At 46.6% G+C, this 26,244-nt stretch overlaps 1 protein-coding gene across 1 annotated transcript; it reads right to left on the minus strand.

The window, feature by feature from the left end:
* Positions 1–8,687: 8,687 nt before the first annotated feature.
* LOC8039638 (proclotting enzyme-like) lies at positions 8,688–12,795 on the minus strand. The gene is made up of 2 exons (XM_029979126.2): positions 12,658–12,795; positions 8,688–8,861 (listed from the first exon to the last, which is right to left on the minus strand). The coding sequence occupies exons 1-2, from the start codon at positions 12,793–12,795 to the stop codon at positions 8,688–8,690; spliced, it is 312 nt and encodes a 103-aa protein (XP_029834986.2).
* Between the last annotated feature and the right edge of the window lie 13,449 nt (positions 12,796–26,244).

Here is a 26,244-nt window from a genome sequence, read left to right on the forward strand (position 1 = left end):
AGGACCTTCGCATGGCTGGTCTTTGTTACTTTATGTTTCTCAGCACAAGTTCGACGCATTACACACTGATTGTAAGTTTTATAAATAAGTATGTTTTTATTCGTGACAATATTTAGATGAATTTTGATAATTCAATCTTCTGATATTTCAAACTAAAGTGTGTGGCTTCCAGGGCCCGTTTTCTCAAGCGCTAACCGCGGCTAAAGTTAGCCGCAGTACCTAGGAGAGGAATTTTGAAATCACGTGACTTGGCTCGGTAGGGATGCAGGGAAACATCGCGGTGCCCCGGTGAGTGAGCGCCGCTCGCTTTGAAACTAATATGTCGTTGTAGCTGCAATATTGGGCACGTTAGTCAGCAACGAATGGTGCCCGAGGCTTTCGCTTTGCCTTACCTCATTTAAATCGCAAAGCATGAGCATATGACCTTGTTGCATTTTTTAGATAGTCTTTCCATTCTGGCCATTCCTAAGCCTAAATAAACGCGAAAAATGTCGGCATGGCAACATTTTTGGAAAGTGGATTGCCTTGACTCAATCGGTCGGGTATTAATAGCACACAAAAGCAGACAGTGTCCCAATAGACCATAATATACCTTTCTCTAAATTTCCCAAGCACCGAGGTGCATACTACAAGTGTAGTTACACGCGTTGCACGTGCTGGCGTCTGCAGTAGTAACTGTTCTAAAGCAAAAAGTCTAAAACAAATTTTCTCTTGCGCGCGCGTTCGTCAAACTTTTATTATGATTATTTACTTCGAATCTTTTATAAGAGGAAGGCCAGTGCGCGTGGGCCGTAGAATTACACTTCCAGCGTTCTTCTCGATGCTTGGGTAATTTAGAAAAAGGTCTATTGAGAGGCTGTCTGCTTTTGTGTGCAATAAATACCCGACCGATTGAGTCAAGAGAATCCGCTTTCCAAAGACGCTGCCAAGCCGACAATTACCGCGTTCATTTAGGCTTAGGAATGGCCAGAGTTGAAAGGCTATCTAAAAAATGCGGCAAGGGCCTTCCTCATGCTTTGCGATGAAGTGAGGTAAGGCAAAGCGAAAGCCTCCTGCACCATTCGTTGCTGATTAACGCGCCCGATATTGCAGCTACGACATATTAGTTCCAAAGCGTGCGGCGCTCACTCACCGGGGCACCGCCCCATGTTTTCCTGCATCCGTATCGAGCCGCCAGTCACGTGATTTCAAAATCCCTCTTCTAGGTACTGCGGCTAACTTTAGCCGCGGTTAGCGCTTCGAGCAAACGGGCCCTGGAGTTTGAAATAATGAGAGTCGACTGTAAAACACCATTTTTGCTACCCCAAGTCGCAATTTATTTTAGTGTATTTTCTGGAATCTTTTATTCAGACCGAACACTTCTTTTTCAATACGCTTGTCGGATTTCAGTTGCACTTGTTTTGAATGCTCATAAAATTTAGACTATTTTGTATGGCCTAAACGTAGCAAGTGTTCAAAACAAATACAACCTAGTGCATCAGATACACAGAGAACACAATATTAGGAAATGCTACTTTTATTGAACACATCTGGAGTTTCTGTTGCATACATACAGCACTGTGAAGAAGTACACCATTCTTATATGAAAATAAGCTTCCCACCAGTGAAATTTCTCAAGTTGGACAGCCTTGTTGTAAGTCAGGCACGTTAAAGGGAACCCTGCCAAAGTTTTCATACACACTTTTACAAAGTTGTTTCATCCGTACAGTAGCGAATTCAAGGTATATGAGTAGAAACTTCCCAAAATGCAAACATTATGTGAAGAAACTGCATTTCAAAGTTGACGTCCTTGCAACCCCACTATCGGTAGCTGCTCTACCGGCAACAATGAAAAGAATTATACAAAGACTGCTGAGGCCACATAACGTAAGACATGGTGTCCAAGATTCGCCATGGACGGCATTGTTGGTAGTTGAACTCGTTTGTGCTCACTCTTTTACCCAGTTTGTCAATTGACAGCTATTTACAGTGCATGATAGGAACTATTTGTGCTGTAGAGATAAAACATGTACATGTTGCCCTCCCCCTCCCCCCCCCCCCCTTCCCCCCCCTTGAATCTGGCAGGCGAGACCACTCAAAAATGTTCGAGAGTAGCTGTGTAGAACTGACATGTTCTAACATTCTGATGATACAATTATTCATACTAAAAGGCATGCTTAACCGAAATTTGAAGCTTGCAAAACAACACTGGAGCGGTAGGCGGGACACTGCAAAACCCCCAAAACATCACACATAAAGCATTATTTCTAACGGATGGCCGTATTTTTGGAAACATGTGGGATTCAACAAGGCCGACGAGACATGTGATGTCGCGATTCTCATTCTTTCTCCACTAGGCTTCCTCCCCTTAAGCAGGTGAACCGAAGCGGGAATGAGAGAAGCGAGGCCGCTTCTCCTCATTCTAAAGTGTACCAGGAGAAGTACGACGTCACATTTCTTGTTTGATTGCACCCTTTCTTTTCCAAGAATACGGCCATCCGTTTGAGATATTAATGTAAGAGTGATGTTTCGGAGTTTGTAGAGCTCTATTCAAAGCTTCCGCGGCCTTATTTTATGAAATCCAAATTTTGGTCCAGCATCCTTTTAAACAAGATTTTTCAAATTTTAGCATAATGAACATACAATTGGACAACTTGCTAACTTACAACGGTGCCCTCCCGATGATGCCGTACAAAGGTTATGTCACACGCACCAACCGAGAGGATTGCTGCAAGTCCATCCACCCTCAACGTTTAGTCACCTTTGAGCCTGAAGAACTGCTGTATGAGGCCCGTCCAGCCACTGAGCACACAAAGAGAAACACGGGAAATAACACTCTGTGACGAGCGAAGTCTCTGGGCGGAAAGCCCTCCATGTCAAACGAGCACTGTTGGGTTACGGCAACGGCGTAATACACAGGTTGCGCTTCTTCGATGCCTTCACCGCTGCGGTGGGTGGTCGTAGCTAGTTGCAGCAGATAGTGTAACGTTTGTTGCTCGTACCATAACACCAGAGCCGCGTAGTATTCTTGTTGCCGAAGTTTATAAGCCTATGTTCCCGGTCTACACACACTACACAAAGCCAGCCACGAGCAAAGCTAGCTAACCCCGCTTCTGCTTCGGCGACAAGCCGCAAGGGCGGTGACACCGCCACTGAAACTTCTGCCTCGGCTCTTCAAACAGGGCCCCTCAGTGCACAAGCATGACACTTGCTAGGCTGCTCTGCCTGTACCAAGTGACACGCGCCCGCATGTTGCCTCTCATAATTCTTCTGACTGTACGTGCCCCGTATTGTACACGGTCATACTGTGCACACGGCGAAAGTTCCCTTTTGAAAGTGCTCCACGGTCGGCATATAATGCTGTGAACACATAGCACATGACCACTATAGGTGATGACACTTGGAATACTTGTCATTCGTCGTTGCGGCGCAGTCGCTTTTTCAGTCGTCCTCACAAGAAGCAAGGAAAGGCAGGCACTGCTTACAAAATCAATACATATTATAACACTGGCTGTGGCAAACTAGTTTCAAAGATGATACAGTCATGTCTTCTTAATATGGACACCTCCGTACTATAGACAATTTTTTTTTCTATATTGTAAGGTGTTTATATGAGAAAATTAATTTAAAACAAAGACTGGATAACAAGCATAGCCAAACAAACAGTTTATTCAGCTAAAAGATAATGAGATGCGAGTTTGCTCCACCGCTTTAGAGCCGTTTAACATGTAGCACTACTGTCGTTTACAAGAGCAGAAGGCTGTAAAGTGATGACCGGTTAAATAGCAAAAGATGTTGCACTGTATGCACAAGCCGGATGTAATTGACACTTAGCTGCCGGCAGTTAGGATCCTATAATCTTTTTGGGAGACGGTCCATTCGTCACATGCACACTCGCCACAGGACGATTGGTAACAGGGCGATTCGTCACGCAGGAACATTCGTCATAGGATGACTTGTCACGCGGCCACCCGGTCCCACAATAGTTCGTCCCCCCCAAAGTTGTATTGTTCAATTGGTTCGGGCGGACAAAGTGGCTCACCTCATATCTTAGTATGTGCTTGGCTTCTCGAAGGCGAAGCATTTGTAACAAACGCTTTAGCTTCTGGTTTGGTCCCGAACATTGAATGTGGGTTCGGCCTCACAAAGTGGGTCACCTCTTATATTAGTATGTCTTCCGCTTCTCAAGGTCAAAGAATTTGTAACAGACGTTTTAGCTTCTGGGTCCGTCCCGAATGGTGAATGCGGAGGCCATACAAGAGCGTCTATTTTTGAACTCGGACTACATTCAAAATAATGGAGTTGATCGCAACAGAGAGAGGTCGAGCCATGATGCTGCAGGAGGGGTACTCGTATACATTCAGCAGAAAGAATTTCGATACTTATTGATTTTGTCGAATCGGTATGCAAGGCAAAAGTGAAAACTGATTTGGTTGCCAGTCGGATTATTGCTCGTTCAAGCCAGCAACTGATATCAACCTGCTGAAGACTCGTAATATAATGAAAGGAAAAGCGGAGGAATATTGTAAGATTAGTTTTCCTAACCATTGGTTTATGTGACAGTGGGAGGTCGTGAAACTCTTCATCAGGGAATGTGGACAGTTGCTGAAATTTGCGACTTACTATCGTCCCCTGCCCGATCGATGTGACCAGTTGCCCGCATGACGAGTCATCCTGTGACGAATTTTCCTATGTGACGAATCGTCCTGTGACCAATCGTCCTGTGACGAGTGCGCATGTGACGAATCGCCCTCATCCCAATCTTTTGATCGCAGACGGGAATGACATCTGGTGCCTACGGCCGGCCGGAATAATGTCTTGCTTCGTGATAGAAAAAACACAAAATAAACACAGAATGGAGAAACCGAGTGTCACAAATTCAGGCTTCTCTTTATTTTTTTTAAAAATACTTTTATGATCTTTTTCTTGGACCACTTTAAGAGTCGGTACGGTCAGGAAGGGGGAGTGCGGTGCCGTTTTCAATCTCAGTTCGTCCCGTCGTAGTTCCTTTCTAAGTCCCTAACGGATTTGCTCGTTTGCGGAATGGTTTTTTGTTGACGGGCGGCGTAGATCATCCCAAGTCACAGTTTGTGGCTTTGACCTCGCGGACGGAGGGGTGCGTATGCTGGCTCGCATATGGTGCCGATTTGACATGCAGAGGCGCCGCTGGGATACAAAGATGTTTACGAAGGCTAGCGTGCTCTTTGAAGGCGGCGGCTTCCCTCAGTCTGCCGCCTGTCGTGTTCTACGTATTGGCGATAATTGATGTTTTTGGACTCGTACGGGGGAATGGATGGGCACACATGTTTGGTTGTCGAAAACATGTAATAGGTTTTGCCATTTGGGTCGATGCTGTGTAGCTTTGTTTTTCTTGAAGGTTGACTGACCCGAAAGGCGGGGAAACGGGAGGTTGGTCGGTAGACGAGCCTATAAAAGGGGGTTCGGGAACAAAGGAGGTAGTCGAACCCCGGAGCTGGCCGGGTCGCTGCTCGACGCGGTTACTCCCTGCAGATGAGTCTTGGAATGTGTAATTTTTGGCTTCTGCCCTGTCTGTCGGGCAAGTGTTCGAGTTTGTTGTGCTGAAGCGCGCGTGGCTGTGTCGTGCGCGGTGTCGACCTCATCAAGCTTCTAACCGGACCGCCGGACTCCGAGACGTCGTTCTTCGGCCGACAACTCCAGACTACGGACTGCTCTGGACTCAGCACCTACCGGAAAGCTAAGCCTGGTTTTCTACGACTTGTATACTTCATCCTCTGGCTCTGAAGTACGAACTGTTGAACGTTGGGAAGATTTTTACGCAGTGTTACTTTCTGTCACGACTGTTTTGGGGGATTATCCCATGTGTGTAACGGCAACATTCGAGTTCCATCTCGGTTTGCTCTCGTTGTTAGTTAGTTTCGGGTTTTCGTCACTGTTTTGTTGGCTTGTTCCTGTTTTATGAGCGTCGAGTCTTTTTAGTATTAGTTTCTGGCTCGCTGGGCTCCATAGCGTTGAGCTGGAGTGTGGTTTCTGCTGAGTGCTCTATTGCTGTGTACAGCTTAGTTTTTCACTTTATTAAATCTAATCTTTTGTTTGCTTATCCTCCCTGTGTCATTGTCTTTCTCTACTGATTATACACCAGGTGTGGACCTAGCGCTAGTCACTGGTCGAACTTAGCTCTTTTGCTCTTTTCCCGTAATTTCTCGTTTATCCTCAGAGTGGATCATTGATTTATTTTTATTAATTTGACCCCACTCCGTGACACCGAAACAGATGGGAAAGCACCACAAAGTATTAAACTCGTCGGACATCAAATTTTTTTGAATTACACCTCACCCATGCTTACTACGGGATGAAGCCCAAAGCTTAGTTCAATGCCAATCAATATTAAATGTCTTTAGATGGGCACCTGCTGCCCGATCATGGCCTTCATTGCAAAGCACTGTTCACACATTTGCGAGCCCTGCAGTGCCTTGCGGAAAGGTGGGCGATACTTGCCGTTTCGCAAGGCACTGCAAGACAGATCAGGCTCAACTTTCGAGTGTCGACGTGCTTACGGAATGCTGCAGCAAACCAATCATATGCCGAGGGAAAAAAGAAAGGAAGTTGCATGCCTCCGTGTGCTCATTGCCAGTGTTTTCTGCTCTGCTATGTACCCTGCTTGTGTGCTACGATTTGCAAGCCAGTGAAGGATATATTTCCCCGATTTGTTTGTGTGTTCAGCTGTGCGAGGTTGTGATTGAAACAACCAAGTATAGACCACCATTCTTTTCATCAAGCTAAGGCTTCGCTCAACCGAACCGGGGACGATGACTGCTGTTGTTCACACGATTTTCGACAGCTTTGTGGAGTGGCTTTGTGTTTAAAATTGCAATCCCAAGTGCAAAAAGAAGTTACCGCAGACTATACTGTTAAAGCTTGCTGTTTAAAAATTTCAACTGGCAGGCTCTGGCTACAACCACCTTAATATTAATTCAACATTGTTTGCATTTCTACTTACCCGTGATCGCTTCATTTGCCAAACACGTTAGTGGCCGGTCACCTTACCAATAAAACTAATGTGCTGGTGTCTCCGGTGAAGAATTCCCTCAGGGCTGCATGCAATGCACAACACAGTTTGTAGCCCGTTGTGACTGAAAGCTTTCACACTGGGGAAACGTTGTTGCCACAAACGCAGTGAAAGAATGCAATAGGATGGAGAGACAATAGGGGGATTGTCCAAGTTGACTGACTGACAGCGTATGTTTTTATTGCCATCGTGTTTCCTCCACGCAGGTGGAAGCCAGAAAACAATATAGAGACTCCTCGCGCTTAAGTTTCTCTACAACGTCGGAATACGAGACACCCAGCAGCGAAGTGTCGATAGTGCCGGTGAGAGCGGCGGGACAACGATCAGCGCAGGATAGCGGCTTCGTCACTTTCATGCGACGGTGTCTTCGGTTTCCGCTCTCTGCATCTTCCAGCGGGACGATTGCCGTGCCTAATTGTGCTAGCTTTGCGCACCACAGTTTGTACGGTTCTCAGCGCCCGAGCGAAAGCTCGCGCAAAAGAACCGGCAAGCAGTCAAGTCGTTTCCAATCGTCGGGGTGGCTGAACGCCGGCTGCGTGAATCGGGCCTAACGATATTGCGTGATACACGATAGAGACCTGAGCCAGCTTGCTCAAAGCAAATCTGACGTCCTTGAACAGCACGGAATAAAAATTTGAGACGTGCTACGTTCTATACAAACTTGAAAAAAAAAAATCAAACACTCACCTTTGACTCCTAAGACCGCCGTACCGCTTCGAGGCAAAAGCAACATGGCGCTCGACGTTTTGGGGCAGCGTTGGGGTGTTGGCCTGGGGTGTTTTCAGTGTTGCTTACACGCCTAGTCGTGTAAACCGAAACTGAAACACCAATTTTTACTACCCCAAGTAATTGTATGACGATTTATCACTAGCAGAGCGTGTAAGAACATGCTAAGGAGTGAAAATGGGGTGTAAACAGGGTGAATATTAAATTTTCGCTAACAGTGTAGAATGGGGTGTACCGGTATTCTCGATTATTGGTCATGGTGTACGAAAGGGAACAATAGTACACCCGTGAATCGAGTGTGCATGTACTCCCATAAGATGGTGAGGGTGTAAGGAGGGGAATATATATGGACCCGAAATTGGGGTGTATCAATATTCCCGATAAGTGATCATGGTAGAAGAAAGGGAACAATAGAACACCCATGAATGGAGCATGCACGTACTCGTATGAGATTGGAAGGAGGGGAACATTTGTGCACATTAGAATAGGGTGTATCTGTACTCCCAATAAGTAACGATAGTGTAAGAAACGGAACATTTGTACACCCATGAATGTAGTGTGCATGCCCTCCCACAAGGTGGTGAGGGTGTCGGGAAGAGAATATTTGTGCACCCTAGAATAGGGTGTATCTGTACTCGCAATAAGTGGAGATGGCGTAAGAAAGAATATTAATACACCCATGAATGATGTGTATAACGCCTAGGGGTGTAGGGAAAAGAGCATATGTGCACCACTAAATGGGTGTATGCATACACCACTAGTACGGGTGTCATTTGGGGTGCATTATATGGGACAATCCCGTTACACTCCGGTGGGTGTAACCACTACACCCTTTTTAAAATGTCCCTTGTCGCGGTGTTTTATTCACGTGCGGCTTGTCATGACTTGCAGCGTTGCTTGGCCTGACAGTAAGCGGTGCTCGTTGGAAACAGCACTACGAGGCACCCAGTGTTTCTAGTTTAGAAGTAATCCATTTCAGGTAACGGCTGACCCTGGTGTACACTCCGGGGAAGTCCGAGTCTCCGCACTGGACCCCGAAGGAAGTGACTCCGATCACAGAGAACCTCTGGTCTTCGTCTGGGAGCATCAGCGGACCCCCGGAGTCTCCCTGCGTGGTTTCACTTGCGTCGGTCAACAGTGATTATCGAGGGAGGTTCTCGACATGGATAAACCTGTTATTAAGTAAGAGCGTCCTACTTTTGCAGAATATTTGGCGAATACTTTTAGTTACAAAGTAAGTATCGCTACAGTAAATATAACATGCAAGGTGTCTGAGATAACTTGTACCAACCTTTGACTAGAACAGAGCGCTCTGCGGGAGTGAAACCAACTCTATGTTGTTAGCGGGCGTCTTGGAAAATTACACTATTTTTTTTAGTGCGCCTAGTTATTTAATGAATTAACATAAATAAGCTAACTTTTTAATTATTCGTTTAGGGGCGTATGCGTGAATTGGAAATTTGTAGAGCGCGTTAAGAAATATCAAAATAAGTTGTTTGCTACACGATACGCTTTGAGTGCTCCTTTTTATTATATAAAAAAAAACGGAAATATGAAAGAAACAAAAGATCACGTGACAACGGGCTTGCAGTGCTTTCAGAGTGCTCTGAAGAAAGGAAGTCTATATTATCACTGGCGCGCCAGATGCTTTACTAGGGGAATACAGGACACACCCCGAGAATGCATAGAAAAAGTCGATAACGAAGATGTGCGGAAACAGGCGTGACTGCGGCAGCGGAACCGTTTTCGCATCCTCGACCCCGTCCACCGCACTGCATTCCGAGGCGTTTCCTTCATGTGTTCTGGCGACGAGAGGAAGGGGGAGAGAGGCATCGCCATATACACCTCTCCACCAGGGGTGGTTTATGGCGCGGCCGTCGTTTGGTCTCGTGCAAATGAGGAGAGTGTCCTGTATTCCTCTTGCAGAGTATTTGGGCGCGCTTTCGAGACAGAGTGGGAGGAAATATGTGATCGGAAACCGACACCTCGTCCGGCACTCGAAGAGTAGAAACGTACTATCGGGGAAAAATAAAATACGAACTGAGGAGCGCGTGGCTCGCGGTACAGGCTGCGCCGTCTGGAAGTGAGCTTAGGGGCGAGTGCGTGTGCCCTACTCCAATGTTTATAGACGCTTTAAACACGCGCCAGATTTGCCGCCATGGCCGACCCCCTTTTGTTTTACTGAGATGCCGAGCCACTGAAGCGGGTGTTGACGAGCCTCCATAAAGGCCTATGCTGTGGAGAAGGAGGCAGTAGCACCTAGAGTGGCACTAACCTGTCCGGCTGTGGCAATAATGAAGTGAAGCGAACGGAATAAGAGGAAACAGAAACCGAAGGTCGGTTATGGCGGCGCCCATGCACAACTGCTGCAAAGCGTCTATACGCCCTTCGCTGGGCGCTTTCCAAGCTTCGGCACTGCGCCCCTTGGTGCGCTGAAAGCTATCACCGCTATCATTGCTCGCGCGACACGTGCGGCGAGAGGAAGCTCGCCGCTAGTAGAAGCTAGAGCGTGCGCCCAGTGCTGCTACTGGCGGCGAGTTTCCCCGCGCCGCACACGTCGGTAGTGCTACGATAGCGGTGATACCTGGGATACCTGCAACGCCGAGCTCAAGGGGACTTTCGCGAGCCAGCACCGACGACAACAAGCGGAAGAACTCTTGCAAGTAAAGGCCCGTTCACACTCTTGCGACCGAGTACGACTGAGAGAGACGAGATCTCTTACAACTTCTTAAATGTTTCTAGAATGAGGGGACAAACTGACATTGTGGCGCCATCTATGCGGTGACCCTAGAACTGCATTTCACAAAAGCGAAGGTTTTGCGGGATTTCCGAGGTCAAATGTGCGTAATACCCATAGAAAGGCTCGTTTATAACATTGACAAAAGTGTTTCGAGCCAAAAAAGAAAGGATATTGCGCGAGAAATAAAAAAAAATATGCCGGACCGCCGAGTTTACACTGCTTCCCAATAGATGGCGCCAGTGTGTTCTCTGGCTTAAGAAGTTTTAAGGAACCCGGGTTTAAGAGGTCGCAAGCAGTCGCAAGAGTGTGAACGGGCCTTAAGGACGCATGGCCCCAACGAAACAGTCACCAGCTTCGTTGAAGACGTCCTCCGCCTGAGCAGCCGCGCCGACCCACAGGCCACCCACGAAAAAAAGCTGCGTATCCTGATAAGAGGCGTGAAGAGCGACATCTTCGGCAATCTTGTTCGCAACCCACCAACTACTGTCGATGAAATTTGCTGCCGAAGCAACTAACATCGAGCGTTCCCTGTCGTCATCCGCGACGTCGTTCGGGAGGAGATCAGGAAGGTGCTGTCAACTGCCGATTGCCCTGCCACGCTCTCCATGACCGAAGTAGTGCGAGAGGAGGTGCAGCGAGCCTTCCAGCCGAAGGCTCCCATCGACCTGCCATTACCGAAACAACCGACGGTGAACTATGCCTCCATGACCCGTCGACCGCAATCTGCTGCCCATCAACCTCCTGCGCCACGACGACGGGACGCACCAGCACAGCCGTACCCCCGACGTCTCGAAGATGGACCTCAGTACGTCCAGCAAGAACAACCGGCGCCAAGGAAGACCGACGTGTGGCAAACGGCCGATCGACGCCCGCTGTGCTACCACTGCGGTGAAGTGGACCACATCTGCCGACGATGCCCCTACCGCTAGCCGGGCCTACGAGGGTTTGCACCCAACGACCGTCGATTACGTCTTGGAGAGCGACCTCGGGACATCGAGGACTACCTCCGCCGCTCTTCATCTCCTGAGGCGTCTCTCCGCCGAGGATTTCGTTCGCCGTGTCACCGGCGCTCGCCATTGCCCTTCCGCCGGTGTCGCCGAGACCGCCTGTCACGCATCGCTTCCCATCGGGAAAACTAGGCGCGGCAATGCTGGGAAGTGGTGTTGCCGAAGACGAACGATGCCAAGATCCTCCAAAACCGTCGGAGCCCTCCCACTTTAACGCTGCAAACAAAACGACGTTTCTGCGACAGTGCCGAATAACCTCAAAGTTATCATCGACGGCCACGACGCGACGGCACTCGTCGACACCTAAGCAGACTACTCCATTTTGAGTGGAAGACTCTCTTGTCGCCTTCGAAAAGTTACGACTTCGTGGGACGGACCGCAGATACGAACCGCCGGCGGACATCTCATCACACCTGTCGGCAGGTGCACTGCTCGTGTTGAGATTCACGGTGAAACCTGCCCTGTGGAGTTCGCCGTTCTGCAAGACTGTTCGAGGGACGTCATTCTCAGAATGGACTTCGTGTGTGAATACGGCGCCATCATCGACCTTGCGGAGAATAAGCTGACGCTTCGGAAACCTTTTCAATTGGCGGAAGATCCCCAAACGACGTTAGCTGCAGTGCGAGTCCTTACCAGCCAGTAAACTCGCCGCCGCTGTCGAATGTTTTTGTGCCCATCGGGACCGAAGAAGCCACCTTTGATGTAGCACTGTTGGAAGGAGGCATCCAAGTACTCTTTGGACGAGGAATTGGGATTACAAGAGACGTAACCGAGTTCCAGGACGGGCGTACCGTATTTCTTGTCACCAACTTCCGGCAAGAATCGCAGTCACAAAGTACTGTATCATAGTGCGCTAAATATACACCACTAAAAATACGAGCTATGCACGAACCGGTACTCTAAAAACGAAACTAAAAGCGAAACTAAAAAAAAGGGTCATTTTTTAAAAGAAATACCCCTTTTTTATTCTTTAAGTGTCATACCGAAAAATAGGCTTTTGTATTTCTACTCTTGCGCGCAAGTCTCGTTTGACTCACTGAACAGTTTAAAGTTAGCAATGTAAGAGTGCAAACTGATATCGTGGTATTCTTAAAATCCGAATCCACTTGTATATTGTGTCATGAAACCGTCGAACAAAACTAAATCGATTCACGGACCTTGCAAGCGTCTCTGTCTCCCGCACTGGTGCCTGCACACAGGTGGTTTTCGTCGATGTCCAGTAGCCCCTGGTAGGATTTGGCGCAATCCTCGTGTGCTAGGATAGGTACGGTAGTCTCCAGCAGCACTCGACTCATGTTGCCGCCTGAGAAGAACCATACTTTTTAAGCCCTAATAGACCGATCTAACCGGTTTGGCTATGCCACTGCGGCAACAATGCATCGAGGTAATTTTAGTCTTTCTGCACGTGTCCCAACCTCGCTGAAGTTCTGCGTGTGCAGAGCAAGAGACGGCACGAGCCACCTCAAGCACTGCCACCTGCCTATAGGGAGCATTCACTGGCGGCCATATCTGTGTGCGTGGTGGCTGAGCCCGTGCTGAAGGCGAGCTTTCACAGTTCTTTTGCAACGTGCATTTTACACCATCAAGATTGCCGGTCTTAGCTGGCTAATAATGTAAGCTCGTTCTCAGCATGCGCCCTAAACATCGCCCTCAAATATGGCGTCCAGTGAATGCCCCCTATTGTGAACAAAAGTATGTCGGCTTCACGCATGCGCCGAACGCTTGGTGAGATCGGTTTATTGATATACACGCAGACAAAATGCACACGGGGAGACGTGCGGAAATTCGCGGCGAGAAGTTTGGTTATCGCCGCCTGGTGGAGTTTTTTCACAACCAAGAGTGAAGAGGCTTCAACTTCCTCTGCTGCTGCAAGCGCGTACAATCAATAGTACAATAGACAATTTGCTATTATACCCGAGCATCAAGGAGAATGCAGGGATTGGTGTTCCACGCGCCACACGGGCACGGCTTCCCTGTATAAAAGATTCGAAGTAAATAACGGAAATAAAGCGTTGACGAACGCGCGTGCAAGATGCCATTTGTTTTAGGTATTTGTTTTAGAAAAGCTACTACTGGCTGAGGCAAGCCCGTGCGGCGCGTGGAACACCAATCCCTGCTTTCTCCTTGATGCTTGGGTAATGAAGCAATAGGTATATTCCAAGTTTTTATACGCAATGAAAATGAAAACATAACGGCGTGGGCAGCAGATGAGCACCTGCTACCCACGTGGTTATGTTTTCGTTTTCAGCAGCGCCCCTCGGGAGCTTCTCATCGCGAATGGCGATTTCGATAATCGCGTCCAAATTACAAGAGCAGAATTTGTTACCACATCCGGCCCACAATCATAAATCTCACATTTTGCGATGGAACAACTCTCTTGTTGCGTGAACGCTCGCCTAATAAAGGTACTTGTTCCTAACGTGTTCAGCAGAACATGGGAATCGCCGTTATATTTTATTATCTACGGAAATAGGACTTTATATTGGCGACTTTTAGCAAACCCTCACCGTGTTCCGCGCACCGCACTTCCGGAGCCTTTGACCCGTGCGCGCGCTTAGAAGGATACTGAACCGAAATTTGGACTGCGCAAAATAAGGTCACAGAAGCGTTGAACGGGACTCTACGAACGCTAAAACGTCATTCATGCATCGATATCCCAAGCGATCGGCAGTATTTATGGAAAAAAAGGCCACGATCAATCGAGGAATATGACGTCACGATCCTCCTGGAACAGTGGAGGATGCGGGGAAGCGGCCCCGGTTTTCTCCTCCTCGCTCCGCTTCACCAGCTCGAGGAGACGAAGCGAAGGGGAAGGTAAATGACAATCGTGACGTCCCATGTGTCGTCGGCCTCGTCGACCTTGTACAATCGAGCATTTTATTACCAAAAATACGGCCATCCGTTAGAGATATTGCTCCCCGAGAGATGTTTTTGGGTTTTGCGGCGTCCGGCCTATCCGTCTAGCCTTGTTTTGTGAGCTCCGAATTTCGGTTTAGTACCCTTTAAAAGCACGCTTCAAAGACTCCGATAGTGCGGTTCGCGGAACACGGTGACGCTTTGCGAAAAGTTCCTATTAGTACCGGCGACGTTATATTTTATTACCCAGTTTTAACTTTTCGTAAAGCCACTTTTCATTCGGTGGAATGTATAAAACTTGGGAGACGCTTAAGCTTCGCCTTTAAGAGTAGAGCGCGATAACGCTATTAGGTCCCGTTCGCAAAGCCTTTTCCTATAAACCCGCGCTCGTTCCCTAGGCGTGCAAGCGTGTGTGTGTGTGTGTGGTCTAGTCGGTATCGTCACGAGTCACGTGACGTCACACGTGAGCGTTTTGGGCTGTTTGAAATTCCCGCGTGAGATCGCGTGGCGTGACGTCGCATGTGACGTCATACGTGACGTCATGACCCTATCGACCAGCTAAATTTAGAGGAAAATCGTCCCGCTAAATTCATGAGAAAAATTTCCGCTAATTTTGGCAGAAAAATTTTTCGGTAAATTTAGCCGGAAATTTTAATCCTTGTGACGTCCCCGTGACGTCACGTGTGACGTCACAAGGTGCATGGCGAAATTGTTTGGTCTCACCGACGACGACGCCGAAGTTGGATTTTCTCCGACACGAGCTCCTAAACGCTGTCGCGTTAAAACTAATGCTCGATTTCCGCAGGATTTGGAGACATCCAGGACCATGCCAGCAACCAGAATGACAGCACGTCATCGGTGTTTAAGTACTTCGAGTGCACGTACTATCGGGGAAAAATGAAACGCGAACAGAGGAGCGCGTGGCTCGCGGTACAGGCTGCGCCGCCTGGAAGTGAGCCTAGGAGCGAGGGTGCGTGGCCTACTTCAATGTGTTCACGCCCCTCGATTGGCTCTCCCCCAGCTTCGGCAGTGCGCCTCTCAGTGCGCTGAAAGCTGTCGCCGCTATCTTTGCTCGCTCGGCGAGTGCGGCGAGCTTCTTCGCACCGCACGCGCTGAGCCAGCAAAGATAGCGGTGATGCTTGCAGCGTACTGAGAGGCGAGCTGCCGAAGCTTGGGGAGCGCTGAGCGAGGGGCGTGAACACATCGGAGTAGGCCACGCAGCCTCGCCCCTAGGCTCACTTCCAGGTGGCGCAGCCTGTACCGCGAGCCAGGCGCTCCTCTGTTCGCATTTCATTTTTCCCCGGTAGTACATTGGCGTACCCTTCGAAAGAAACCGCCCCTGGCAGGAGCCGCCATTTCCCCCGTTGCTCTGGAGCTGCCATGAGCGCGTTGTAGACGAGCTTCCTAAAGCCGGGTTCACACGGCTGATGTATCATACAAAAGACAGTCTGCGTACAGAATCGAACGCGAGTCGCCGCGAGATCCGTGATCCCGATGCCGCATGGCAATGATTTCAAGGAGAAACTCTCCAGGGGGCATTCGAACCACGGATATTGCGGTGAGTCCTGTTTGCAGACTGTCCTTTGTATGAAGTATGACCAGTGTGACCCCGGCTTTACACCAGCAACAGCGTTCAAGCATGACATGGGAGTATCCAGTCGTCGCTGGGGTTTTAACATCCTGATTCGTAAGGGCTCATCGAGGCGACGAAGACAGAGCAGAGCTTCACCCAGCAGATAATCGACGGCCAAAGAGGATGCACCCGATCGGATTCAAAGTCCCACTCAAAAAACTCGAAAAGACTACGGAACGTCCCGTCCCAGTATGACTCACAGCCCTTCATTGACACACTTTTGTGCTCTTGCCTTTCTCACTGCACGCAATCTCTACGTAAAATAAACTTTATGTCAAATAAACTATATCTTTAGCTGTTCCACTAAACTCGTTGTTGTAACTTAGTTTCGGTTTGTATATAAGAATCTGAGCGGTTCCTAGGCTGACTACCAGGTGGGACTGTCTGTATATACAGGATGTCTCAAATAGTAAGCAGGCTCTTTAAATAGACAGCAAAAATCGGTTTCTTAACCTATCGCGCTACGATTTTGTACGACGTGGCCCACTAGAAGGGCATTTCTTTTATAGAATTTGCAAAGAGATAACTCATTTGAAGAAAAAGTAAAAAGAGAAAGATGTTTAACTCCTATAAAAACACAGCGAAGCCACTGGTTTTCGAAAAATAGGGTGCCCTATTGCTTGAAGAACATCACTCAATAGGAATTTCATTGTGCACCAGTGTGAAAATTATCCTTTGAAAAGGTGTGAGGTTATTGAAAGGAACCAGTTATCTTTTTTTTTTTTTTTCTTGTAGCGAACGGGACCACCGGATGGTCTCTTCAAGTGAAAGGCTTTCGACCCTTGCCTGTTTTGCTGCCTAACTAGAGGTGCTAGGCTCTGACCAATAACTAGGTAGTTTGGGATGCTGGTTAGAAGTGAGCCTCACGTGAGTTTAATCCTTGCGCGGTTGACCTCGAGTCATCACTCATCATCATCACGTGACGGCTCTTTGTAGAGTCATAACGAGGGGTCAATGTTGTGATAAAGAAAGTGCTTTTGAAGTGTCACATAATTGAAAAAAAAAACTTTTTTTTTTTTTTTTACATGAAGCCAGGAGTTTGGATGATAGGTGTCTTGAGAGCACCAGACATTTTAAAGGCCGCTCATTATTGCGCTTTTTTATTACGTTATTACGACGTTGACATAACGTTATCACAGACGTGCGCTCGACATTTTATGTCGTTAAATGGGACGTTATGATATCGTTAATATGACGTTCTCAATTGACATTCCGTTCAGTCCAGACGTATACTCCACGTTTTATGGTCGTTAAATGGGGCATGGTGTCAATGTTGATATAACGTTACCACTTGACTTCCCGTCCAATTCAGACGTGCACTCGACGTTCTAAGGTCGTTAAGTGGGACGTTATGGCGACGTAAAATCAACGCTTTTTTCCATTCATTAGCCTTTTCATATTACGGCGAAGGGACATGACGTTCAGACTTTCGACGTTCTTTCGACATGTGGTTCCTGACGTCATCGACGATCTTTCAACGTCGTTTTAACGCGTATCTGCTACCTGGGTCATCTCGTGAGCCGCGTTCAGACTGCGCTAAGGAGTCTTTCTTGCCTGCCCCATTGGGAACAGATACATGTTCCAAGCATCCAGGAAGCGTGTTATGCTTCCTACATGCTTGTATGTCTGCAGCCAACATTTTGTATGATGCATGAGCACTTTAGGAAGCCAGCTGATGTCCTTTAGTTTTAATGGGCGACTTTAATATGCCTGAAATCAATTGGCCTTGTTCCTGACTAACTCTCTCTACAACGTCAGTAGAGTCTCTGTCTTTTATAAACGTTTGTTTGGACTACAATTTTGAGCGCTTGTTACTCAACCTACTAGAACTGGTCCCACTTCAGCTAATACACTGACCTAGTCCTTACTACAACGCCAGATCTCGTTCAATCTCTGTCATATTCTCCTGGCTTAAGTGAGCACTGTTCTATTCATTTCAGTATAACCGGGCACGTTACTCGACTAGTGTCTGGTGCGAAGACAATTAGAGATTACAAAAGGGGAGAATATATCAATTAACAAAGAGCTTGATCATTTCTGGAAAGCTATTCGCCTTGTTTCTTTGATCGCTCTGTCAAACACAACAGGGATGTATTCAAAGAAACAAAGTCGAGTCTTTGATTCGTGGATATATACCACTTCGCGTAGTTTCCGGCAAATAGCGTTCCTCCTAGTTTACTACTGTTCTTAAAAGACTACAAAACAAGAAAAAAAAAAGAAAAAAAAAGGTTGTTCCGTTTTGCAAAAATCGCGAACAATGCCACTCGATGGTCCGCCTACCGGGACACGCTATCTGCTTACCGTATCTTTATGAAAGATGCCAAGCGCGTCTTCCTTAACAATACGGTCCCATCAATCTTATCTTGTAACCCCTCTCAGTATTAGAAGATCATAAAACCTACGAAGAAGGGCATGATATCGCTTGTTTCTGATGGCCAGGGTATGCGCAGCGAGGAATGTTGTAACGTGTAAAACAATGTTTTTGCTGGGTCATTTTCAGTTTCATCTTCTAGTACTGTAGCGCATCTGGGAATCGGGAACCTTATTTGGAAGTTGCAACTTTCATCCTCTTGTGGTGTGGACGAAATTAACTTAAAGTTAAAAAAAAAACGCAGAAGTATACTCGTCTATAATTTTATCTTATATCTTCACGAAATTTATTGAGTGTTCGACTGTACCACGCGACTGGAGGGTGGCGAAGGTGGTCCCCCTTTTCAAGTCCGGCAATGACATAGTCAGCTCTTAATTAGACCAACTTCTATAACAAGTATTTCTTGTAAACTTTTGAAACATGTAATTTATTCAAACCTCGTAACATTTATAGAGTCAAATTCAATTTTCAGCCCCTCCCAGCACGGTTTTCGTAGACACTATTCCTGTGAAACGAAACTGCTCTCTTTTACAAATGACATAACGTCGAGCCTGGATCGTGGTCAGTTTTTCGACTCCATCTTTCTTTATTTTGCAAAAGCATTCGACAAAGTTCTACATCACTTGCTTCTTCTTAAAATTGCAACCTTAAATATTGACCGTACTATTGCTGCCCGCGCAGCTGGCCCGGTAGGTAGCGCGCGCGTGGCCTAGCGGTTATCGTGCCTGCCTCCCACACGAGAAGCCAGGGTTCGGTTCCTGGGACCGACGCATCTTTCGTTATTCCTGCGATTTAGTTTTCTGGTGAATTCGAGAATCCTGTTGGCGTGTTCGAGGTCCGAATGTTCTACGCGTTGAACATTCTACGCCGATTATTCCAGAAGCTCACGCAGGTACATAAGAGGCTCCGCGTGGCGAGCCGCAGTCAGTTTTTCGCCCCAGCGTTCCATTCCGCTGTCACGCCGACTTCGACGCCCGCGACGCTCTGCTTCATTCTGTTCTCTTTTTAGTTTTGGGCACAAGTTTGCCCCATTAAACGTTTAGTTTCTCCAGTTATTATCACCTGATCACTTGTCAGTCGTGACACTATCTTAATAGGGGTTGAATGCTTTTGACGAACCGCACACAATTTGTAATAGCGAATGATTGTGCTTTATCTTCTTCTTTGGTAAAATCCAGTGTTCCTCAAGGTTCTGTTTTAGGCCCGTTGTTCTTCCTAAAATATATTAATGACCTTCCTGACGATATTGAGACCTCTATAAAGTTATTCGCTGACGACTGCGTTCTTTACCGCCAAATTAATGACCTATCCGATCAATCTATTCTCCAATCTGATCTCGACCATGGGCCCTCCTAATCTGGACACTTGGCGAAAAAGTCGGCGAGAAATCCCGCGGCTATGATTGGCCGGCGCCAAGGTCAAGCGCGGCGTTGGCCAATCACGCCCGCCAGATTTCTCGTCGAGTTTCTCGCCAAGTGTCCAGCTTAGGGCCCCATATCTCTTCCATGGCGTAATAAATGGCTAACCATGTTGAATATACCTGAGACTGGGGCAGAAATGAACATAAAAGTCGAAGAAACAGAAAGGGACAGGACGACGTCTCAATTCTGTTCCTTCAACTTTTATGTTCATTTCTGCCCCAGTCTCAGGTATATTCAACATGGTTAACATTCCCCAACTCGCCTGCACCGTCACTATTTTATCTCTAATAAATGGCTGATGACCCTTAACATTAACAAATCTAAAAGCACGAAATTCTCACGCCACGTTAACCCTTCTGTATCATCTGATTACATGATTAACGATAATTCTCTTGAGCACGTCATTTCGTACAAATACCTTGGAGTTCACTTCACTAATGATTTATCATGGCAAATCCATGTTAACTATGGTATTAATAATTCTAATCGCATCCTCGGCTACTTACGTTAAAATTTTGCTCAAGCACCTTTTTCTCTTAAGCTTCTACTTTACCGTACAGTGTACTCAACTGCTAAACATAACGCGGGAGCGGTGGCCGGAGAGACTGCATGCGCGATCTACCGGCTCACTCTGGAAGCTTATGCCGCTGGTGTTTTCTGGAGTTACACCCCCAGCTCTGAAACAATCACCGATGCGTGACTCGGCGATAAAAAAAAATCGCTTTTTGATTGTTTTTGTTGTTGTTTAAAGAAGGTGGCCTTTATTAGAGAAACTGCAAGATCACCGAGATACGGTAGCCCGGCATGGTAAATGCGTAGATGTGACTAAACAGACTGCAAAAAACAACAAAACAAACAGGTAAAAATTTAAAGCGTGGGTGATAAAGAAAGGAACGAGGAGGTCGTGCGATAATTGTATCGGGGACTGGCGACAATCGCAAGACGAGCCGGCTTATTCTCTGCCGCATCATTGATTTAATCGCTAGACAGCTCTGCTATCAGTTTCGGCCACCGCTCCCGCGTTATGTTTAACAGTTGAGCACACTGTACACTCATCCACCCAAAATTCGAATATGCTTCTGCGATATGGGATCCAGCACAACGTAATCTTATTGGTGCCATTGAATCTGTTCAAAATCGATCAGTTCATTTTTATGAACTTTAATTATTACCGTTTTGCTAGCCTGTCACTAATGAAGTCTAATACTGGTATTCCTTAATTAATGTTTCGAAAAAAAAAATTGCGCGTATTTTTTTTTATAAAATATATTTTCATAATTAAGTGCTCAAACAAAAAATCTTTTTACAGCCTTTATACATTTCATCCCGGGTTGATCACAAATACAAAGTTGCCATACCTTATTGCAGCACTAAGATCTTTTTTGATTCTTTCTTGCCAAAAACTTGTTCAGAATGGAACCACCTTCCCCACGCATCGCTGCGATTGAAGATGTTTCTGCTTTCAAGGCAGCCATAATTGATTGCTTTCATAACTCTGAAATTTGTGAATTATACTTTTTCTTTTGCTCTGTTGTTGTCTAATCTTTGTACTGTGAAATGATCAAATTTGTACCTTGTAAACCCATTGTACCCACCCCCTCTGTAACGCCCGATGGGCCCTGAGGGTAATGAAATAAATAAAATAAAATATCTGAAGCAGCGTTCAGTAGACCACCTAAGCACGCACCCGCTGTGGTAGCTCCCCATCCGGCGACGAGGGCGGCCTTTCCGTTCAGCCGCCTGGCCTCGCCGTCCCCGGAGGGCAGGCAGGCTGTGCCGATCCCCTTGCCTAGCGCCGCGCGTCCGCGGAGCACCACGAGGGCGATGTCGTTCTTGACCAGGCTGGCGTCGTAGCCCTCGTGCGGGATGACGCGGTCAGGCACCAGGTCCACGTGGGCGTGGGGAGACTCGGACGCAGTGCTCGTGTCGTGCTCTCCGAGTCGGACACGGAGCTTTTCGGACGCGGTCCTGAGGGCAAACAAGTTGGGGATCCAGGTGAGGGCGCTGAGAGAGCGGCCGATCAAGTTGACTTTAAAGACGCGTTCCCACCGGCGATGCGATCTAGTCGCGCGATAAGTTTCATCGCAAAAGCGACCATTTCGGGTAAAAAGCGACGCGATTTGTGCAGTCGCTACTCGACCCGACTGTTTTGCGATGCAATCTAGTCGCGGAGCGGCTGAGCCAATCAACGGCGTTCGGAGCGAGAGTTTTTGAGAAACGGCTCGCCAACGAAGGCGTTGGACACGCTCATCGCGCACGCCGGTGTGACCATCTAACTTTTGTTTTGCGATGCGATCTAGTCGCATCGCGCGACTGCCTACATCGCCGGTGGGAATGCGCCTTAAGTATGCTCTTTCGAAGGCATATTAGCGACAATGCGTAAGAAATAGCGCAATACGTGGCTTTTAATGATCAGAAATATTTTAAGAACGATACTCGGGCAGACCCGGAGCTGAAATTTCAACGTGAGAAGCATATGTGAGTCATCTGAAAAAGTGCACTCCTGCAGAATTCCCAGCAGCCATGGCGAGCTGTTGTCTCTGAAGTTCTTAATGTAAAGTACACCTTGCCGAATGACGAAGGTCGGCAGGGCTTTCGAGAAGACACGGGGGAGAATACCCCGTCGTCCTTCGAGGTGCTCGGTTAGCGCGCGCAACTCAGGATATGTCTCTTTGACGCCGTGCCATGTTGTCGGTTCCCACCGCACCTAGGAAGCACTCGTCGCCATCGTCGTCACTGCTACCGGGAGATGTCTCGACAGGGGCTATGGACAGGCAGTCGGCGTCATTGTACCTGCGGTCTGACTTGTAGACCACAGTCATGTTGAACTCCTCCTTAGGGTTCGTCCCTTCTTTTGTGTGAGATTCTGGGTTGTGTACTCTGAGCTGTTCTCCCTACCTAGTTTCTTTGCGTGCACACTCTCTCCCCTTTAAGAAGTGTATAAGTAGAACCACATAATTGTTGTAACCCTATTCCTGACGAAGACCTGCCTCAGGTCGAAACGTGGAATAAAATCCTCCTGGTTTGTTTTCCACCGTTACAGAGCATCACTCTCTCTCTCTCTCTATAAATATATATATACATATATATTATCTATTATTTATAAAAGGATGAGGAGAGGTGGGTATGTCGGAGGAGGAGGGGAGGGTACGGAAGAGGAGAGGGTACGGAGGACCCTCACCTCCTCCTCCTCCTCCCTTTCACCTCCTCCTCATTCATACCCTCCTCTTCTCCCCCAGTTTCTCCGCTAAATTTAACTGGAAAATCGACGCCACGTGACCTCAACACCAACTCAGTTCCCCCGCTAAATTTAGCGGCGAAAATTACGTCACATAGGTTTGTGTCACGTCACCTATGAACAAATTCAGTTTCTCCGTTAGATTTAGCGGGAAAATTGCCCTCATGTGACCTCAACAGCCTTTCAATTTCCCGATAAATTTAGCGGGTGAACTGAATTGGTGTTGAGGTCATGTGACGTCAGTTTTACCGCTAAATTTAGCGGAGAAACTGAACGCGGAGTGTTGCTTTATGGGACGTCACAGACCTACACACCAATTCAATTTCTTCGCTAAATTTAGCGAGGAATTGAATTGGTGCATAGGTCTATGGCGTCTCATAATGCAACACGCGCGGCTACGCCGACGGGGACGGCGACGCCGAAGACGCGAAACGAGGGAACGACCGCCTAAGAGCTGTGTTCGAATATACGTGCACTGAAACAATACCGCTTGCGGAATGACTGTAAGTCATATAATAAACTAATAAAGGTAGGATCTCTTCTCAAACGTGCACTCATTTCGTCCCGAGCAAATTATTTCGCGACGCTGAATACCAAGCTAAATCAGAACCCCAAGGTGTTAGGGATGTTCACTTGGTTCTATCGCAAGGATACTGTAGGAGTTCCGTCTCTGATTCCAGATGGTAACCATGTATCAGATGACAGTTTATAAAGGCATCCTTCAATGATTACTTTAAGTCAGTTTTTTGGGATGTCACTACGTGTAACTATATTTACTTGGATGTTACGGCTAATCTTATCGCGTGCATGCCCGAAATTCAATTTAACGTGCAAAGTATTCTTAAACTGCTAAACAAAATAAAACAAGGTTCAGCGACTGGTCCCGGTGATATCCAAAGCAGCCTTGTGCTGATATTATTTATTGTTACTTTGTCATTATATTTAGTGTATCCTTAAACTCTGGCTCTTTCCCTGCTTGACTGGAAGTGTGCGAATGTTGTACCGATCCATAAGTCTTATCCTAAAAATCTGACTGAGAATTAGTGGCCTATCTACCTCACTAGCGAATCCTGTAAAGCAATGTAGCACATAATTTACACCAAACTTATGAATCACCTAGCCCTAACTAATTGTTTTTGCTCCAACTCAACATTGTTTCCGCTCGGGGTCACACTGCACCACACAATTAACGGAATTCTATCATGATATAGTACTGTCATTTCTTAAAAGTAAGCAGGTCGACTGCATTTTTCTGGACTTTAAAAAAGCGTTCGGTATGGTTCCTCATGCTCTGTTCATGTTTAAACTTTGAAGCTTAACACTGATCCCAACATTTTTTGATAGATAGCTGATTATTTGAGTTCTCGGAAACAGTCTGTCGTAGTTAATGGAATCCGATCCCCGCGTGTAAAAGTTACTTCCGGTGTCCCGCAGGGATCGGTGCTGGAAGCACTCCTGGTTTTAATTTATATTAATGTTATAGTTGAAATTTTTTTTCTAGCGTAAGATTTTATGCCGACGACTGTGTGTTATACAGTGACGTCTCTTGTAACGCTGATATATTTTCTCTCCAAAGCGACTTAGATAAGATTAAGGCTTAGTGTTTCCAATAGAGCATGTTCTTAAATCTATCGGAATGTGTTCACATCAGGGTCACAGGAAAATTTAAATTTTTTTCCCTCATCATACAATATTGGTGGGTCATAAAACTACCTTGGAACAAACATGTTGATTATATCACTGCAAAAGCTAGACGGTCACTAGGTCTTATTAAACGTAATATTTTTGTTGGCCTCATCGTCACTAAAAGAAACCTTGTATTTTTCACATGTACGATCCATTCTTGATTACGCAAGTACAATCTGGGACCCGTGTAGGCTTAATTTGAAAGGTCACATTGAAAAAATACAGAATCGCGCTGCCAGGTTTGTTACGGAAAGTTATGATTTCGGAGTAAGTGCCACTGAACTTAAGTTGTCTCTGAGTCAGAGGCGTTAATGCCACCGTTTGAAACTTATATTTAAACAATTTCTTAAGAATACTTTTATCTGTAGATCAACTTATCCCCTGCAGCCTTCTTACGTGTCTCTCAGAATAGAAAATTCAAATAGAAGATTCGTCCTTATAAATGTGGAACTGATGTTTTTAAATATCCTTTTTTTCCACGGTCTAGTGATGTCTGGAATAATTTAGGCAGTGACGTTGTAGAAATTTCAATGTCGGATCATTTCTTTTAGAAGATCCAGTTCTTTCTTTAAACCTGTAATATACTAGTGTCACTGAGTCTTGAAAAGTTGTGTTTTTATCTCTGTATAACGGACGTTTCATTTTTGTTTTGTTATACTGTTTTGATCATGTATATTTTTTTTGTGTGCCCCCTTCCTTTTACTGTAATGCCCTTTAAGCGATGTAGGTATTCAAATAAATAAATAAATTAATAAACATAAAACCCTAAATAAATAAAACGAACATTTCTACTTCTGCCACAATTTGCTTTCAATTCTATACCAGTTTGGATCTGAAATACTCTAAAATGTTTATAACTGCGTCTCATCGGCAGTGCTGATAAACTTTCTTTATGCCCTAAGCGCAACGCACTGCGAAGGGGAAGGCGGGCAGCCGAAACCTCATATTAGAGTATGGAGTACTCGCCGTGAAGTTTCTACGCTGTTCCAAAATGCACACCTGGCATTTTATGTACATAGGGCGACAAGTTATAAAAGCAAACGGATAAACAAACATACAGACGACGCTATCACACTTACAGCACGACGTCGAAGCAACACGGTTACAAACTAATAACATTGGTGTTCAAAAAGAGGTGGCTCAAACACAATACAAGTAAATTGTTTCGTTGAGCGGTGTCGCACATCATAGTAATTTTCACGCACTGTTTGTGATGATTAACTAGGGTCAAAAATGAGCAGTGACCTTTACCTTCAAAGTTCTCTAAGGCATGAAATATATTTTGTTAGGAACCATTACTTTTATATACCCTTTTGAAACGCGCGTGCCATCTATTAGCAGCTGTGCCAATCATCCGAGTCAGCCTTTGTGTGATCACGTGCTCTTACCATCTATTGGACACGAGTGCTCCGTCGGTGTTCGGTGTCAGATCGCTTCAGCACGCGTCGAAACCGAGTTCTGCGTCACTGTTCCTCGAGGATTCAAATTCAATCACGTGCTTCGTACACAGCAATGGCGACCGCCAATGTTGCTTGAAGG

The sequence above is a fragment of the Ixodes scapularis genome, unplaced genomic scaffold (assembly GCF_016920785.2).
Source record: "Ixodes scapularis isolate PalLabHiFi unplaced genomic scaffold, ASM1692078v2 PGA_scaffold0__279_contigs__length_252992795, whole genome shotgun sequence".
Lineage (NCBI taxonomy): Eukaryota > Metazoa > Arthropoda > Arachnida > Ixodida > Ixodidae > Ixodes > Ixodes scapularis.

What these genes read in the sequence shown, in the direction of transcription:
- LOC8039638 (XM_029979126.2), bottom strand. Translation starts at nt 12,795, where the DNA reads ATGAGTCGAGTGCTGCTGGAGACTACCGTACCTATCCTAGCACACGAG. An exon ending in GAGACAGAGACGCTTGCAAG is followed by an intron (nt 8,862 to 12,657) that starts GTCCGTGAATCG and finishes GAAACCACGCAG; the next exon opens with GGAGACTCCGGGGGTCCGCT.